The sequence below is a fragment of the Myiozetetes cayanensis genome, unplaced genomic scaffold (assembly GCF_022539395.1).
Source record: "Myiozetetes cayanensis isolate MyiCay16 unplaced genomic scaffold, myiCay2020 scf5-8, whole genome shotgun sequence".
Lineage (NCBI taxonomy): Eukaryota > Metazoa > Chordata > Aves > Passeriformes > Tyrannidae > Myiozetetes > Myiozetetes cayanensis.
In genome coordinates this window covers 559,708-578,996 of record NW_026087742.1, presented here as the reverse complement: position 1 = coordinate 578,996, position 19,289 = coordinate 559,708, and the positions used below count along the sequence as shown (strand labels likewise).

Sequence of the window (19,289 nt, the reverse complement as noted above, 5' to 3'; positions counted from 1 at the left end):
TTGAACCAGCAGAGCCCAGAATTTGGCAGGAGAGATGTCCTCTGTTCCCAGCGCTGTTACCCAGCAATGAACTCACGGGCAGGTTTCTTTCTCACGAGTCAATAGTGCAAATTCAGGATCCCTGCTCAGCAACTTATTTCGACATGTGCCTAAGGAGGGCTCTAAGCGTTTTACCAACACAATGGGTACTTAAGCGAGTCATCCGGTGCTCTCTTCTGAAGGCAGTAAGGCTGAGGCAAAGTTAAATCCCTGCTGTGTCAGCGTGATGCTGCCCTGAGAGCACTGCCATGGAGGAGATCACAGCCCTACTGCTTCTCTGCTCTGAGGTCATAAAATCACAGACTCGTTTGGATTGGAAGGAACCTTAAAGACCATCTCGTTCACCCCCTGCCATGGGCAGGGACACCTTCCACTAGCCCAAGTTGCTCCAAGCCCTGTCCAACATGACCTTGGACACTGCCAGGGATGGGGCAGCCACAGCTTCTCTGGGCAACCTGTGCCAGGGCCTGCTCCACCCTCACAGTGAGGATATCCCAATATCCCATCTAACCCTGCTCTCTTTCAGTTTGAAGCCATTCCCCTTGTCCTGTCACTAAATACCCTTGTAAATAGTCCCTCCCAGCTATCTTGTAGGTCCTCTTTGGGTCCCAATTCATCAGATCACTCTGTGCCTCAGTGACACCCCAGACAACCTGGCAGTTTTGTCCATGGTCACACAGGGTGGGAGAGGTTTCCCACAGGGTTTCTGAGCCCAGTGGTTCCACCTCACAGACTGCCTGGCACTCCTGTACTGGGGACACCTCTGCTGTCCTTTTCACCGCCCTCCCTCTCAGCCGCACCTCCAGTGCTGTCCAAAGCCTACTGAAGCAAAAATACATCGCCAACTTCCGCAGCCTTCAGCTTGGGCTCCCAGCACATGCCTGCATCTCCCTTCCAGCCACAGCTGCCCCCGCTCAGACACTGTGTCTGGCAGCTCCTGGCACCCACGGCCTCAGCTCCGAGCCAGGTGGCCCAGGGCTTCACGCCCTGAGCGAGGGCCCTGAGTGCGTGTCCCCATCCCAAGCGCCAGCGTTCCCACCTTGTCCGTGCAGCAGCTTCAGAGATGTGGCTGTGCTGGTCGGCGCTGCAGCTGCACGTGGACAGGGGTTTCTGGGGGCCCACCTGCAGCCCTGCACCCCCTCCTGCCCTGTCGTGCACACACAGACACACACGTGTGCACGCACAGAGCCACGGGTACCTCCCAACGCTGTTTCAACAAGCAGAGCATTAAAAAAAGTGGGAACCTCTGGTCTAATCTGCAGGGACAGGATTCCTGAATTAATAAGTCACCAATATCTAGTTCACCTCCCTGTCCTCAGCAGCGAGTGTAATGGTTCCCTCTTTGCCTCTAACAAAAGCAATAAAAAGAAAAAAAATTAAAATACAAAATTCCTGAACAATGGGGTGTTTTTTTCCCCCTCTATTGTATTTTTTTTTTAATTTTGCTGCTAACATCAGTAAGTGGGGGTACTTCCCCGCTCTTAAAATTAAAACAATCCAGACAAACAATATGTCGAGCTCTGTCCTGCTTCCTGCTGCAATTATTCCTCGTGTTTGGCCTCAGATCAGAGGCAGCAGCAATCTCTATAAATACGACAGTGGAGCAGAGCTATTTCCAACAGAAACGCCTCCCGAATCATGTCAGGAATTTATGAGGCTGAGAATGGGCCAAGACTGAAATATGTTCTGGATCAAATGGCATTGCATAGGTGGCTCTGATCAGCTTGGCAGTGCTGGGATGAAGGAGGAATCCTCCAGATGGAGGAGTGAAGGGATATTTATTGATTTAAAAAAATAATAAATTAAAGCTGAGAGTGACATGAAAAGGCATTAGTATTTTAAAACTCAGGCTCTGCCAGGCAGAGGCAGCAAGGAAAAAGCTTTAACAAGTCTAGACTCCTCTGCATCTCTGTGTGTGAGTGTGTACTACTCCTAATGCTAAATCTCCCTAGATCACTCTGTGCCTGGTACACAGGAGGAAGCAATACCCATACTCCTACCTTTCCCCCTGTAAATCCCATTGTCCTAGGGGTAAGCTTGCAGGTTTGGGGCCCCTTCCCATTGCAAACCGTTTGGAGAAGGTGTCATCCCGTGGGTTTTGTTCAGTGTCTGCCTCCTATCATGTAAAGGAAAATAATTTGCCCATCTGAGAGCACACGAGGTTAGACAGAGCCCTCCTCAGAGCCACATCAGCCTTCTACACCCCAAAAAACAAGAGAAGGGAGGGAGGGAGAACCATGGGGAGAGGGGCTGGCCTGGGGTCTCCACCCACGGCTCTGAAAGTGTAGCACTGAGAAACTGAGAGTTGCACAAGAAGCATCAACACCTATTTTCTTTTACTGCACTCACAGACACTCCATGTCGTGTTAGATCTTTTCACCCCTTTTTCCTGAATCAGGAGATAACCAGTGCTGCAGGTCCCTGACCTCTCTTATGCACCAGTTCAGACAGACCAAGGCTTGCTTTAATAAATAAATTGAACACAAAGCAACTTAGAACATAAAACAGCCTTAGATCAGGACATCCCAGGGGTGAACTCCAGGTTCACACCTTCACAGGGGTTTTGGGCAGGAACACCTGTGCCGTGATGTGATGGGTTTGGCTGATTGAGTTCACTTTCTTAATAGTAATTAGCACAAGCTGTGCTTTGGATTTGTGCTGAAAACACACAAGATGAGATATCAGGGGAACGTGGAGAACATTTTTGTCCATATGCCAGTGTTTAGAAGCAATGCCTGCCCTTATCATTCACATGCCAGCTCAGGGATGTGATATAAACTCTGTTTTTCACACTGTCTCTGCTGCTGATAATATATGTAATGAGGGGAGCTTGAAGGGAAAAGGAATTTCTGAGTAAATGAGGCTATGCTACAGAGCCACTGGGAAGGGCCTGTATACTGCTGAAGTGGGCATGGCTTGGAGCTGCCATGTTTAACAGAGGGAGATAAGCAGCAAAAAAAGAGAATATTGGTTAAAGTGTCCCTTATCTTGAGGCTAAAATCTCCTTCAGCTTCAGCAGGAGTTCCTGGGGACAAAATGTGGGTCTGGTGTATTTTCATTTGAATACAATAAAACTGTACCTTCGGCTCTCCCATGTCAGAAGGTAGGATGGTATTGCAAAGGCATTTTTTTTTCTTCTTTTTAAAATATCTTGTCAAACCTCTGTCTCTGCCAACAGCTGGGTAGGACACTCCCTGTGTGCACAGGGTCCAGTGGAGTCATTCTTTGGTCATTGCTTTTGGAAGGACAAGTTTCTGTGTAGACGTGACTCTTTAAAGTGACTTCACCAGCTTGTGAAGATTTCATTTCATTCACGTGGAGGCAGATGAAGTCAAGTTAAGGGCAAGATGTTGCCCCTACTCACACCTACACAGCCTGGGGGCCGTGCTGGGTGCTTGAGTCCTCTCCAGCCCCTCTGCACATAAGCTGCAAATATTTGAACTTCTTGGCTCCCCCTCACCACGTGTAACTTAAACCCTCACGTGTGTGACCCCTGACTTCTGCCTCAAACCTTACAACTTGTATATCATTACTGAGTTCCTGCCCCATCATTCCTGGGCCTCCTTTGGACTTTTCCATCAGTTTCACTGGAGGTGGAGTTCCCAGCTTTTTCCAATATTCTCCCCTCATTCCTGGGGCCGGTCCATAACACATAATGTTCCTCTTCATGTTCCTGCCAGGTAGGCCTTTATTAGTTTTTTGGTCTAGAGTTGGATCATTGTGTGGATCCTTGTGTGACTAATTCCTGCACAATAACAAGATTCTGTGTATTCATTAGTGTTTCCATCATCACTTCCAGAATTAAAATATTCCCAATTAAAATAAATTTAAAAAAAGAAGAAAAAAAAAGGAAGAATTAGAAACAATCCACTACTACCCTTTACTTGCAAAAGCCATCTCATCAATGAAACAATGCTCCCAAACTTTGGCTTCAAATGTTACAGCCTAAGCATAATAACTTTTTTCACCTCTGAGAGCTTTTTCTTGCTGTTTCCTTCAACACTGGTCAATATTTGCATAATAAAGTTTTTTTGATGCTGAAATGCAGTGATGTCTTTGGAAACAAGCCCTGACTCTGTCGGGAATGCCTCTTAGAATGAAAGAAATGTCTGAATTTCCTTCATTTGTGCAGGGATTTCGCTTTCAGTAGCTTGGCTGTCCTTGGTAGAGCAATAGAGACTTTGTGTCCTGTTATTTTCTCCTTTCTCTTTGTGCTTCAGAGGTCAAGATTGTATAAGCTGCAGATCTGCTAAACTGGAGGAAAATCTGACAGTCACTGTAAAGGCATAACAGAAGATGCAGCTTGATTTTTGCAAGGGAAGCAGCTGTGGAATCTTTATGGAATGGGTAGGATTTGGGGAAATACCTAAAGGCTGGGCACTCTGTTGTGCTGGGGACTTAACCAGGGGTATCCATGGAGACTTGTTGGAGTTTGAGTGCCTTATTAAAGGAAGATTCCTTGGAGCCACAATTTTCATCCCAGAAAAGTGAGCAGTCAGATGACCACTCAGCTCACTATTTCCAATGGCTGCACTGGCAAAAACCTTTCTTGCCTTCTGAGGACGTGGTTCCCCTAACCCCACAATGGTTGGGTCCCCTAATCCCACAATAGCTGGGTCCCCTAACCCTCAGAGCAGGGCTGGAAGTGAGCTCCTGGCAAAGCCACTTCCACAACCGGTGCTCCAGGGCTGGAGCTTGCACCTTGCACCTCTCTTAGCAGTGAAGATACCCCCTGAATCCCAGCAACGAGTTCAGGGATATTTAAAACAGCTCCTCTACAGCTTAGAAGCAGCAAGAACCTTCTTATGGGACTGCTGAGGACTTCAGGTTGCAGCAGAAAATATGATCTGAAACTCAGTGATTGCCCAGCTTTCCTTCACCAGAGCAGCAGCGCTGTTCACCTTCAGGCACAAGAGTACTCCAGAAGCCCGTTGAGTCTTCTGACAGCCCTTCCCACAGACCACACCATTCCTAAAAACTGTAATTCCACATGAGAGTATCAGACCCAGCACTTCCCAGACAAGGAGGAAACAGCCACAGATCTCCTGCCACTAAGATGAAGTGGTCCCACTTCCTTGGAAGTGAGTGTCTGTTTGTCATTCCCGTCATATCACAATGATCCTTCAGCTGATAGGAAAGCCAAAACATTATCTTGCAGACAGGGGGGATAAAAGGGAAATACAGATAAAAATATCACACCAGTAATCTGTGCCTTCCCAGTGACCCGTGTCCACAGCCCTGACAAGGGTCACCTTGGTAAAGAAACCCACATTTTGTGCCGTGTAAATCAATACTTTTGCGCAACATCATAACAGAGCAGTCATATCTTTTCAGCATCTTCCTTCCTACGTTGTGCAAAAGTTGGCTAATCCATCCCAAATGTTCCAGATGTTTTATGACCAAATGCACATTAGCCTGGCTGGCAATCACTCACAAAAAGGCTTGTTAGGCAGCTCTTTGCCATTAATTTTTTTTTTTTTGCTCAGACATTAAACATCCTCATCCACCTAGATCATAAAATGTCTTCCCAACCCTGCAGCCTGTTAAAAAGTGTGCCTGCAGACATTTGCTGTCACATCTGGAAAAGGCTGTGCTATCATAATGGCTTCAATACATATTTCACCAGAAGACACATGGAAATTAAGCTGGATTCAACAGATCCCTTGCAAGCCCTTCCACAATGAGCTCCTAAAAGTGACTGCCTCTGGTTTAGGGTCTGCACAGGCTGGTGGCGCTCAGTGTTGTTTGCAGCTGAGTCTCCAGGACTGATGTTGGATCAGGCTGCCAGGCTGGAGTGATGCAAATTTTCCCCGTTCCAGCAGTTCTGTCCCTGACTCTGGCTCTGCACATTTTGAATTTCTGAGTGGCCCTGGGACCCTGGTGCATGATTCCTTCTCTGATAACTTCCTGGCAAGATGAAGTAATATCTTCTTCGATGGAAAAGAGACCTTTGTAGAAACACCAGGCTTGACTATGGCTTATTTAACAAGTGATTTGAGTCAGGGACCGGTGCTCTCTGCTTATCAGAGAATCACAGAACAGTCTGGGTTGGAAGGGACCTTAAAGCCCATCCAGCCCCACCCCCTGACATGGGCAGGGACTCCTTCCACCAGCCCAGGTTGCTCCAAGCCCCGTCCAACCTGGCCTTGGACACTTCCAGGGATGGGGCAGCCACAGCTTCTCTGGGCAACCTGTGCCAGGGCCTCCCCACCCTCCCAGGGAGGAATTCCTTCCCAATATCTAATCTAAGCTTGCTCTCTCATCCATGAGATGAGATGCCTGTTAACTCATTCTCTTGTTTCCTAGTTGTCTCCACTCTGTGGTGTGGTGAAACTCCTGGCCCTACACAAGACCACCCCAGGAATCCCACCATGTGTCACACTATTAGAAAGGGAGAAATGTTTCTTCCTTAGAGAGTGCCTCCAACGTCACAAATCCAGCATTGGAAATCTTTCTGAGGAAAAGTCTTTTCTCTTGGTGAACATAGACACGTTTTCACTCCCAAGTTTGATTTCAAGCCAGGAAGGACAAAAGTCCTTTTCATGAAAATTTTACAAACTGGGAAAGAAGTACAAAGTCTACGAATTCCTTTCAGTGCTCCTCCTTATTCTACCATCATTACTGGAAACCCACTGGACCTGAAACCTTTCTGGCTTGAAAACCAATCAGGTGATACTTTAAAATACAGCCTTGAGAAGCAATCAATGACTTCATTCCCTTCTTTTCCTTGATTGTTCCACTTTCTTTTCTCCATGGTTCCCAACCCTCTGCCTTCCAGACCACCCTTAAACCTACTACCTGCCTTTCTGTGCACATGAAGGGCCCAGATTTCCCACTCATTTCTACACCCAAGTCACAAGTGGCTACATATGCTTAAAAAAGCCCCACACAGGCTGTGTGGGGAACTCTGGAGCCAACTCACACTCCTGATTCCCTGGGCAGATCCTTTCCCAGGGCTGCAGAGCAGTGATGAAGTGGGTGTTGGTGCCCACACACACACTCTCCTGCACCCTTTCTGCAGGCTGTGAGCTGGGCCAAGGAGAGGTCTGTATCTCCTGACCTTCCTTCTCCTGGCAGGGAGCTTGGCCAGCTCTCGGAGGAGAGGCTACAGCATCTGTTTGCCATGGAGGGAGAAAACCACACTGCAAGGATCCCATCTGTTTTCTGTCTTGACATGAAGCCAGAAGAGCCGGCTGGTTTTTCATTTCCCCAGATGCTTGTGGGGCTCGGCTCCTCACCCTTCCAGTCATGCCCCAGGAATGGAGGGCGCTGGACACTGGTGGGGTTTGGTGGTGCCATGAGATCTTGTGGACCGGTTCACCAGCCTCTTGCTGAGTTTCTTGGGGCAGGGAAGCCTCTGCTCCCCCTGCAGACCTCATCCTGTGGTACCTGAACCCCTCCATGCTCTCAGGGATGGCGCAAAGACCTCTGCGGCCCAGGGGAAACCCCACACAGCGAACCTCTCGGGAGTTTCTTCCTGAACCCCCAGCTCCCAAAGCTAGCTGTGCTGAGGGGACAGGGCGGCCACCCACTTCTGCAGCATTTTGTGATCAACCCCTGGCCCTTGCTGTGTGCTCCTCTCTCCGAACAGCAACACAAGGGGATCTCACAAAGGATCTCTGTCTGAGGCCCACACCAGCCGGGGAGTGCAGACAACACCCAGGCATGGTCACACCAGGGATCACTGGCATTGCTCAGCAGGGGTGCAGTCATCTGTGTGGGGGTTCAAAACCATCTGGCTGCAGGCTGTGCTGTGCCCCTGGCCGTGGGCAGCCAGGGAACAGCCCAAACCTGGCTAATTCACCAGCCACGCACAGCCAGTGCAGGTACCTCGGGGCCCTGCACTGGCACCCGAGTCCAGGCCAGAGGTGTGATTTCCAACACATCCCTCTCTTTGGCAGGGCCTGTTGGCTGGGCTGGGACATTCCCCTGTGAAGCACTCCAGGCTGCTGTGATGCCAGTGGTCCTCATTTGGGGCAGGTCCCTCTGGCCTTGCCTCATCTGCTGCTTCTGCTGGACCTTCCCCCTTTCTCTGATCCAGGGAATTTTATACAAGCTGGAATGGGCACCCAAAGGAACATGGGACTCAGGACAGGAGCACAATGTCCCATTAGTGTCTCACGCCTTCCGTGAGCAGCAGACCTGTTCTGGGAGAAACAGTTTGGCTGGTGGGGTTTCTGCAAGTGAGAGTAATGTGGTCCATCTGGTAGCTCCAGAGCTGGGATTTAAGCCCAGCAGCTTGGTCAAAGTCCAAACAGAAAGCTTAGCCATAGCTGGGACACCACATTTAAAGGATATTAGGGTTTTCCACTCTAAAGCACACTCTCATGAAGTCCTGCTTATACCAAGCACAAAGGAGAGCAGGAAAATTAATTGGTGTTTCACATAGAAATGCCTTTCTTTGACTTATTTAGCCCATACATTTAACATGCTTCACAGGAAATTTAGCCAGAGAGAGACGGGAACTCAGCTCCAAGAGTTTGGGATTATTGTCACTAAATTAATTCAAATAATAAAATTAATTCACCTAGATCTACAAGGAGTACAGTTACTTTGTTTTTTCTTCTAAGTATCCCAAGCATAATCGATCATTTAGTAAACTAATGCTGAACTACTCTGGCAGTGTGTGCTGCCTTAATCAGAGAAGTTCTGGGCTGTTTTACACAACGATGAAACAGGTCCCTGATGCCAATTTCTTAACACTGCTTATAAAGGGAGTCCAGGATGAACCAGCCCAGTGACAGAGCTGGCATATCTAGGCAGGTGGGATATCATCCAGCTGCGATGCTCTTGAAACCTCAACTCCCTGCCAAAGTTTGCTGGAACTGGACACTGAGAGGAACAGGCATCTGAAGGGATGGAGGCTGGACATACGAAACATTCATGAAGGTGGAAGAAGAATGTCAAAAAAGGCTTAAGTCCTTAGCAAATCAGGGTCCAAAATGCAGCTCTTCCAGCTTACCAGACGCTGCTGCCTCTCCCACAGCTCTCAGCTCTGACAGACAGATTCTGGCCAAGTTTTCCAGGAGATTTAGGATATTGCCGCTCCCAAGTGTTCATTCCTTTCCTCTCCCTCTGCCAGGCCTAACTAACCCTGTGTGAGGAGCAGGCAATGCTCACAGGTTCTCAGATGCCCCTAATCACAGGCACATGTATCAGTTGTCACTCCTTGAGTTCCAGGGACTGATCCAGAGGCTGCGTGAGAAAATGAAATACCCCAAGTGCTGCTTCCTATTTTCCTTCCCACTGCACTGTCCTTCCCATCCACCAGCGTGGTGGTTGGACACCTCTTCCCACCTCCTTACTGCATCCATCACAGTTCCAGATGCCTCTGGAGGCTCCTTAGATCCCGTAGATCCCCGTGGGCTCCAGCAGGGCTTGCGGGCTGTCAGTACCTTGTGTGGGATATTCAGCACCTCAGCTGGCCCGTGATGTAAGAGGGAGCTCAGACCATTATCACCCAGCTCTGGGCTGTTCTGCAATGACAAGTCCATCTTTCCCCTCTTTTAATCATGCAAACTGTGGGGGAATATAAAGGATATGGGGAAAAAAAACAAAACAGGGCATAAAATACAACTGTATTTTTACAAAATGTTCTTCTAGCTAATATAATACACAGTCCAGTGCACTTTACAAGGCAGGCCCTCTAAAACCTGCTACCAAACACCAGAATACATCTGTTCAGCTGGTATAAATCACTGCTGCTGATTTACACCAGCTGAGAGCCAGGTCACAATTGCCTAATTAAATAGCTTCTCTTTGAGCAAAAAAGATATACTTTTAAAAAGTGCAAATGTGAATTACTTTGTATTTCCTTTTGATGGAAAGAGAGAGAAAGCGAGGGGGAAAAAAGCAAAAGAGAGCAGAAGAAAGAAAAGAGAAGGGAAGAAAATAAGGAAAGATGAAAATAAAAAACAAGAGAAAATTATTTATTTATTTTGGGAGTTCAGTCCCTTTCATTGTGAGAGAATGGGAAAGTGTGGGAAGCCCAGACTAAATAACTTGCAATGATAACAGGGTGATCCTGAGAGCAGTAAAACTAATTTATTGGGCTGAGTTTATCTGATTCCAGGGAAAGTGAGTTCTGCTGAGTGCAGCTCTGATTGTGCTCGTGTCTGACAAGACTCATAGTTCAGATGCACAATTACATTAAGCAGATGTGGCCCATTAAGAAGCTGAGCCTGAAAATGTACTTTATCCTGTCATGGCAAATCCAAACTGAAAACTTTGGGCCTTCAGAAAAAAAAAACAAAACAAAACTGCAAGAAGATGTTCTATTTTGGGTTTCATTGCTTTCATCTCTTTTGTGCCAGTCATAGTTACAGGGTGATGATAAATATAAACCCACCTCCACTGGATTTCTACCATAACTCCATCATGTACCCTCAGCTGGAATGGAGAACAGTCCCTAGCATGAAACCCAGCAGAGCCAGTCGTGGGGTCAGTTATAACCCAGAATTAGTGAGGCTGCCCAGGTCTCAGAGCAGCTAAAACACAAATCAAATGTTCCTCCTCCAGCCCAGGCTGAAAGGCAGAGTGGCAGAGGGAACTCAAGCAGTTCATTCCCTCCATCCATCATGGACAGTGCTGGGTGAGCTCAGGTGGGGGTGTCTCCAGCACTGGCACCTGCAGCAGATGATTCTCTGCATGAGAGCACCTGAAAAAAATGTGGGATGTGGTGCAGGGTGTCAAAAATGGATGGGATTCAAAATCTGCAGAGTTGCATTTGGTTGTGCTAAAAGAGAGGGTGAGTTTTATTTAACAGAAATTTTGGTGAATTCCCAGACCAAATTTCTTTATTTCTCTCCTATTGATATACCTATACTAGTTATAAAGCTGGGAAGAAACACTTGTTCTGGATTCAACCAGGACAAAAGATACAATAATAAGGTAGTCACCACGGGATTCAATTCTCACTATTGAATTTAGGTGTTTAAAAGGCACTTTGTAGTATCTTCCCCCCGACAGCTGATCTTTTTTTGCTTTGGATCATATCAGCTCATTCTTCATGACTGCTTTATTCTCCTGTATTTCATCCAGGGCACACAGCACTGAGAGGAATGTTCCAAAGTGCAGCAGGATTATCAGCAGCAAGGAAGAAGGTCAATCTCGTTACACTGGCCCAGATCATTCTGAGGAGAAAAAGCAGGATGCTGAAAGCATGGCCAGTGTATTTCATGCAGGAAGATCTCTCAGCTTATCTGAGTCTCCTGAAGGTAAGCCAGGGCACTTAGGCTATTAACCAGATGATACAGAGTAATGGAAAATATTCTGCAGAGAGAAATCCTCTGCCAGCAATTCAGTGTTCATGTAAAGCACAGTCACTGCATGGCATTCATTTGGTTCTTTGAAGTTCCTTTGTTTACTCTTTATTATCTGAAATATTCTCCTTAATGGTTGGGAAAAAAGAGTTGCTTTGTACCAGAGCAATTATCAATATAAGTCAAGTTCAGGGGCCTTGAGTCAGACATTTGATTGCAAGTGCAAGTGGACAGTGCACTTGAATGGTTTGATTTTCTTTATAAACTCCATGAAAAGGAATTTTTTTTAGTTTCCTTGGAATTCTGTGCAAATCTCAAGATGAAAATGTTCCCTCTAATGGAGAGAAGAGGAAAAAGTGAATCTAACAAGCTACACTGACATGTTTACAATGCTTGATTTCATGCATTGAGTTTCCTTGTTTTATTTGGAAGTGTCTTTAAGCAATTTATGTAACATAACAGATGTAATCATTTGGGGCATAGGAGTTATTTAGGCCCATTCTTTAATGCCAACAGTCCAACTATAATTAGTAAGTAATTAGCTTGGTTTATAGCAAAGCCAAACATCAAAACAGAAGGACTTCTATGACAAGCATCAGGCTAAGGAGAAACCTCCATCAGCTCAGTGGGTGTCTGCATGAAAAGGGTCCCACTAACTCCCAATGGAGAGAATCCCTCTTATCCTGAACCCCCCTCTGGAGGCACAGCAGGTCTGTACACTCAGGAAATGCCTTTACTGACAGTGCAGATTGCTGAGCACAGCTGGCTCCACAGCCTGTCCAGAGTGAGAGGAGGTGAATTCCTGCTGGGGGAGCTCATTCAACGACCTGGGGCTCTACACTAAGGCCCTGTTTAACTCAGAAGCCCCCCTTGGTGATTTGGGGCTGTAAGGACCAGATCTGGAGGCCAGCCCGAGCACAGGTGTGTCAGGGGCATTGGGAGGCAGGATGAGCCCAATAGCTTTGCAGAGCTCATTTTTGAGTGTCACCCAATTTGCTGGTCCATGGTGGACCTGGAAGAGCCCTTGGGAGCAGTGCTGTGGGGGGAAGGAAGTGTCCTGGAGTCCTTGCCTCACCAGATGCAGGGGAGCAATTCGACTGAAATGGTGTCTCCTGAAGCAGTGTGCCCAGGTGGCCAAGAAGGCCAGTGGCATCCTGGCCTGCATCAAGAACAGTGTGGCCAGCAGGAGCAGGGCAGTGATCCTTCCCCTGTACTCAGCACTGGTGAGGCCACACCTTGAATATTGTGTTCAGCTCTGGGCCCCTCAGTTCAGGAAAGACATTGAGGTGCTGGAGCAGGTCCAGAGAAGAGCAAAGAGGCTGGAGAAGGGACTTGGGCACAAGTCCTATGAGGAGAGGCTGAGGGAGCTGGGGTGGTTTAGTCTGGAGAAGAGAAGGCTCAGGGGAGACCTCATCACTCTCTTCAACTACCTGAGAGGAGGTTGTAGCCAGGTGGGGGTCGGTCTCTTCTCCCAGGCAATCAGCAGCAGGACAAGAGGACATGGGCTTAAGCTCTGTCAGGGGAGGTTTAGGTTGGATATTAGAAGGAAGTTCTTTACAGAGAGAGTGATCAGTCATTGAAATGGCCTGCCCAGAGAGGTGGCAGATTCATTGTCCCTGAGGTTTTTAAGACAAGGCTGGATGTGGCACTGAGTGCCATGATCTAGTAATCACAGTGGGGTTGGATCAAGGGTTGGACTTGATGATCTCGGAGGTCTCTTCCAACCCAGTTAATTCTATGATTCTATGAATGTTCCTCTTCCGGCCCCAGTGGGGACAAGGTCCCTCTGGGTCCCGTGCAGAGCTTCCAGTGGCACCAGATGCTTCACTGCTGAGAAGAGCCCTCTGTCCAGTGGAGGAAAAGTTCTGTGTGGGAGCTGCAACCACCTTAAATCAGGCCATGCTTTGCAGCTGTCACCTGGACGCTCTTATGTCACACCCAGAGCTGCTTCTCCAGTGTGGGCACACAGGGAGCTGCTGGCCATGCTCTCCCCCTTCCCCTGAGTGCACAGACACCCCAGCCTGCCCCCGCCTGCACGCTGCCTGCACGCTGCCTGCAGCAGGGAGGGAGCACCTGCAGAGGGGAGCACTGAGGGGTGTTAATCTGCCCCAGCCAGATGAGGAGCAGCCCTGGACAGAGCAGGAGTTTAGGAAAGAAAACAGTTTTCCTGCCCGAGCCTGGCCCCGGTCAACATGTACAGCACTTTGTAAAATTAATTGCATCTCCAGCAGGCAGGGAGTGGAGAGGGGCTGCAGGGAGGGGGCTGTTCTCAGAGGCTGCAGCAGCAGAGGAAGATCTGGATCCTCCTGTGCATGATCAGCCTCACACACCAGGATTGGCACTGGCACAGGTTGCCCAGAGAAGCTGTGGCTGCCCCATCCCTGGGAGTGTCCAAGGCCAGGTTGGAGCAACCTGGGATATGCGGAAGGTGTCCCTGCCCATGGCAGGGGATGGAATGAGATGATGTTTAAGGTCCCTTGGAACTGAAACCATTCTCTGATTCCGTGATTTGGGAAATGCCCAGTGGCTGGGTTCCTTTGATGACACAGTTGCTGCTATTAATGACTTTCACGATGACCCAGATCAGGGTAATCCTAAATAGCTTGAAATTTAGAGTGAGAAATTATGGGAAAGCACAGAAACCCCTTAGAATGATGGGTTTAAAATCTTTCCTACGAAATTCAGCATGAATTTTGAGATAGCAGCCAATCCTCGAGGGTTTTGGAATTGAGCTGTCACACTCCCTTGAGTTTCAGACAAATACAGGGTCGTGAGCACCCAACTTTACCTGGATTTATTTTTATAGTCCCACCATCTTTACAATACAGACAAAACACTGTCCGCATGGTCTGAACAGAAGAACAAATAAAAACAATCCACAATGTATACTATTGTTATTAATTTTATTATTATTGTAGCTCTTACAATTCAAAACACAGCTAATGCTGCTTCCATGAACAGAGGGTAATCTGTGCTCTAGATGAACAAACCATAGCTCTGCTGAGATATTTAATCAAACTCTGACTGATGAAACTGGTCCCGAGAGGAAAACAAAACACAACACAACATGTTGTACATGTTAAAGTCATTAATCTCAGGTGGATTCGAAGTTTCCTGTTCTTTCTCTGCCTCTCCCAAACCTTGTTCTCGGCTCTGTCTCCCTGTGCAGAGGAGAAAGTCCTGCCTGTGACGCTCTGGGGAGCAAAGAAATGGAGTCTCACAACCCTCTGCCTGATGCAGGGAAGGCAAATCCTTCCTCATGGGGTGGAGTGGAACACTAAAGGATCCCAGGGCTGAATTTTCCACTGAATTCCCAACATCAAGTACTTCCAGAGCCTCCTCCCAGCATCTTCCCCAGGCAGGTGCCTGGTGCTGGGCAGCACAGGTCTGGTTCACCTGGAACATGCTACAGGGATCTCTTTCCAGCAGGAAAAGGGATAATTCCTCAGGGACTCTTTTATGACTTTCCTGCCAAAGACACTGTTAATTGTATTCAGATTTTTGCCTCCTTTCCCCATTCCCCTTCCCCTCATCAAGGGCTTTTCTAGCTGCATATGAAGCACCGTGGACTGTCTGCTTTAGCATGATTAGGACCTTCTGTTTTTGTGGACTAAAACAATCAATCAAATGGGAGATTTTATAATGACTGTCATTTGCCTACCTGAGGGAGAAACCTAAATGATATAAAACTGGAAGGGGATGAGAATGGGGGGGAATTCATCAGAAAAACACAAAGCCAGCTGGATGTACACAAGGTGCAAAACCCTCAGGTTTGGAAATAGCATTAAGTCCAAACTTTTATTAAATCATAGATATTTTTTCAAATCAATAAATGATACAAAGCCACCAGCATAATATTCTTCCATATAGTTTGCCCATTTCTCTCTGGGGTAACAGCGTAAGATTTTGAAATTATAGGATTTATGGGAAGAAATCAGCTGTATTTTCCCAGCCAGTGTAAATCAGCAGTGTAAATCAACATGGAGCTGGACCAAATTATACCAGTGGCTGGGATGTGGTAGGGAATGTTGTAAGAGAGGGACCTGACATTTCCAGGAATTAAAACCATTTTATTCACTGACTGAAAGTTCTCCATTCCTTCAGAGCAAAGCCTGGTTGCTGAGGGCCTGGGGGAAGGAAGGAGGGATATATTTTCCTTGCAAAACTGGTTCATGACAAATGATCTCCCAAACAGCTTTGAGACCACATAAGCACAGAAAATTACAGAAACATGGAATGGTTTGGGTTGGAAGGGACCTTGAAGATCATCCAGTTCCGATGGAACTGTCCCCTTCCATGGGCAGGGACACCTTCCACTGACTGTGGAAATAACCTGGCAGTCAAGCAGGTACATTTTGCACCAGGAATTGCAGGTGAGAGCGAGGACACTTCTCTCTCCTGAGCTCTCTGTGCTCTGCTGCTGGGGCCAGGAATGAAGCACCAGGGACAGATCTGAAGAAGATGCACCATGAGTCCTTCCACCAGCATGGTCCTGTGTTACACTCTTTATTCCTGGTTGGTATTCAAAGGAAATGCAGTGTGCAGCTGCTCCACAAAGGAAAAGGGGCCTGGAACTCAGAAGTTATGGCAAAAGTGGTGCAACAGCCTAAGCCACAGGCTGGGGCCACACAGCAAAATTCAGATGAAGCCCAGGATGTATTCTCTAAAGACAGCAGAGATTTGGAACCTCCAAACACTTCAGCCACCTCAGGTCAGCATCTCTAGGAACAGGCATAAAGCATGAGGTACCCCAAGGCTGAGATTCTGCTGCAGGTCCCTGTCCCACCTGCTGGACCTGCACATCACACCCTCTAATGCTCTGCCAAGTGATGATTTCTTCTGACATGAGAAAGCCACTTGAGGATCACAGGTCTGACATGGGAGGAGTGAAATGCAGCTGAAAAAATGTACCTACAGAGCATTTCTTCCTTTTTATTATTTTTTCACCAAGCAGAAAGACTCAGGACATCAGCAAGGGAGCAAGAAAAAGAGTCATTACAGAATAGCTCAAATGCTCAAATTTTTCTTTGGTCAGAACATCTCTGCCTTGTTGGCTTCATCACAAACTGGAAACAAAAACAAAATTCCTCAAAAGAACAAGAGTAGACCATTTCTTTACAAATCAAAGGAAGCCAGATCCTGGTGGTGGAGAGCAGTGGGATTTGTGCCACCATCCTGTCTGCATGTCAGCCCAGAGACACCCAGCACTCATCACACTGCACTGCAGAGACGTTTAGTCCACCAGCTTTTATGGGGTGACAATAACACAAACCACTGACAAACCCCCAAGGCCCCTCTTTGCCTGCTCATGGCTGGGGGAGGGAAGGGGGCCAGGAGACCAAACCCATCACAGCAAAGCAAAGGAGCTGAGGAGAACAGAATCTCTTTAATTTTGCCCTGACAGCCCTTGCTGCTTTTCTCCTCCAGCTCCACAGGGCTGCTCCACAGACATGTCAGAGGCAGTTGGCCCCTAGGGAACGGCTGAAGAGGGAAAAAAAAGAGGGTTTGGAGAAAGGTTGTGGTGTTACTGCCACATTTCCCCCTAGGAAAGTGCCAGTGTCCCCCTGCATTCTTGCAGGAGGGATTTTTTGGCTGCTTACAGCATTTCGCATGGGGAATGATGTGAAGGACATCACAGGCTCCTGGAGCAGCATCCTTCCCCAAGGTCATCTTTCCTCAGTGGGACACAGAGCTGGATGCCCACTGCAAAGAAAAAACAGAGTAAAGAAGGGAACCAAACCTAAGCCAGAACCTCCCCTGCTCAGCAACCCCTGCCCATATGCAGGAGCCAGGAGCAAGCCCCCAGGAGAGGAATTAGTTCTGTTTGTTATTAAGCTCCTCGGGGGCACTGGGAAATGTTGCCAATGAGAGGGATCACTGATAAAATAGCAAAACAACAACGGTGACTCTTCCCTTCTCCCCATGCTCTGTTTCATTGTCTTGATTGTATCTTGGCTAATTCTGCTCTGAACGAAGAGGCAAGGGAGGCAGGGAAAAAAGGAACTTCTCTATCCCACGCCAGCAAGTGCCTCCAGCCTTGCTCTTCTCCCATCCCTGGGAGAAAAATCAGAGCTGCTTTCCAAGCAGGAAACATAATCATCTAACATTCTGCTGCTGCACCAGTAACTTCAGCGTTTATTTCATACTATGGGTAATGCTTGTTTATAATATACAGATATGTTTATGTAGGGAGTAGAGTAGAGGAAAGCACGAGATATAAATATTTCTGTATATTGGCGTACAAAAGGAAATATTTACAGCCACAGGTAGTGGTTCTCTGCTGTGCCAGGGCAGGGCCACGGGAAGAACTGACACATTCCCACTCCCTTCTGCTGGGAATGGCTGCTGCCCTCCAGGGCTGCACTCCCTGCAGCCAGGACTGCTCTGCTCTCCACGGGTTCTCGGGGTTGGACCGACAGTTTTGCTGAGGGAAAAGAGCCAGTGGCACATTTTCCTGAGGACTCGATGGTCCAGGGTGGGACGATGTCAGTGACTGAGGGTATCACACCCAAAGGGCAAACAGAGAGCAGAAGCTTGCTTTTTGTCTTCCTTTCCTGCTGGATTCTGACTTGACTTTTGTTATTGTATCCTAACAGCCCCACTACTGTCTCGTGGGCCCCAAAAAGTCCTTCTGAGGCTGCCCTACACCCCCTGCCTCCATGGGCTCCCAGTCCCACGGGACATATATTTCATGGCTGAATTTGAACACCCATCCAGCCTGGATTAATCAAGGACAGCTTTTCCTGCAGCAGCAACTTCAAAGTCGCAGACCTGTGTAAAAAGAAGGTTAAAATGAGATTGACCTGAAATCTTTCCACCTTTATCATTCACAGTGGATGATTCCCTGCTAAAAATTAAGTCTCTGGCAACAAAGTTATTGCTGAAAAGTTGTAGTGTTTTCCCTTCCGGGATGGTCCCAATGGAGACTCAGTACCTGTGCTGGAAGGCACAGGCAGGTGAGAGACGTAGTTATTGTCAAACAGGAGTTGCTTTTCTTCCCCTGGGGAAAGTTCCTACTTTAGTTTCTCAGAATACTGAGGCACTCAATGGCTGGACATCACTGGCAACCATAGGAAATATTGGTGAAGGAAGTACCATCCCAAATGAGGCTTTGTCTTCTCAGAGAGCATTTTGTTGATGGGGGAAAACATTTGTGGGTTTGTTGCTTTTTTGGTTTTTGGGGTTTTTTTAAGGGTCTTATTCCTACTGGTGGGATTGTTTGCTTTTCCTCCTGCCAGCTTCCCTCAAGTCTGTGTCTTTGCAAGATAAATGACCTCTGGCCAAGGCAATGTTTTCTGTTCTCTGGGTAGTGCTGGTGCTGCTGTCTCAGCTCTGGGGGGCAGGGGAGGGTGTTCATTTGCACACGTATCTCTCGACAGTCCTCTCGCACTTCTTGCAGGTCACGTAGCAGCACCAGTGGTACTTGCAGTGGCACCTCTCCACCACTTTGTCCATGTAGGGGTTGTACCCTCTGCCACAGCACATCAGGTCGCAGCTGTCACTCCCGTTGGAAGTCTTGTTGCATTGTCTGGAAGAAAGAAGATGCTGTGAGCGAGTGAAGTTCCTGCAGGATTCCCAAAGCACTGCCCTGGGGTGCTGCTGGGCTTCACAGCTCTGCAGGGCTGGCTGAGGCACAGGTCCACCTCAGCTGCACAAAGCACATGGCAGTGGGGAGCACCCAGCCAAGCACCCCCCCACACCTGCCAGGGTAGCAGGGTGACCCCCAGGCTGCACCCACATCACCAGCTCTGACACCCAAAATCACACTGAACTGCTGCTCTGACTCCCACTTCAGGCTCCTGAACCTGCCTCCCATACGGGCAGACAAGCGAAGGTTTTGGGATACCTCCCCAACAAGAACTCCTCTTCCCAAGCAATCTGTATCCCAGGCAGGCTCCAAAACTGTCTGAAAGGAGCTGGAAGAAGATGACACCCCAGAGAACAAACCCCGGTGTTTGTCCAGCCCTCCCTCACCTGTACAGGACGGAG

General features: G+C 48.0%; 1 protein-coding gene across 3 annotated transcripts in view; it reads right to left on the bottom strand.

Annotated features, from left to right (window-relative positions):
* WNT11 (Wnt family member 11) overlaps window positions 1–19,289 on the bottom strand; it is a 202,779-nt gene that overhangs the window by 163,466 nt on the left and 20,024 nt on the right. For 2 of the 3 annotated variants that reach the window (XM_050331846.1, XM_050331848.1), the window contains exon 6: window positions 14,209–18,828. In XM_050331846.1, coding sequence (XP_050187803.1) covers window positions 18,654–18,828 — 175 coding nt within the window. In that variant the 3' untranslated portion in view covers window positions 14,209–18,653. Of the gene's footprint in view, window positions 1–14,208; window positions 18,829–19,289 lie in introns of those variants that run through there. The other variant, XR_007630839.1, reaches the window with a different exon arrangement.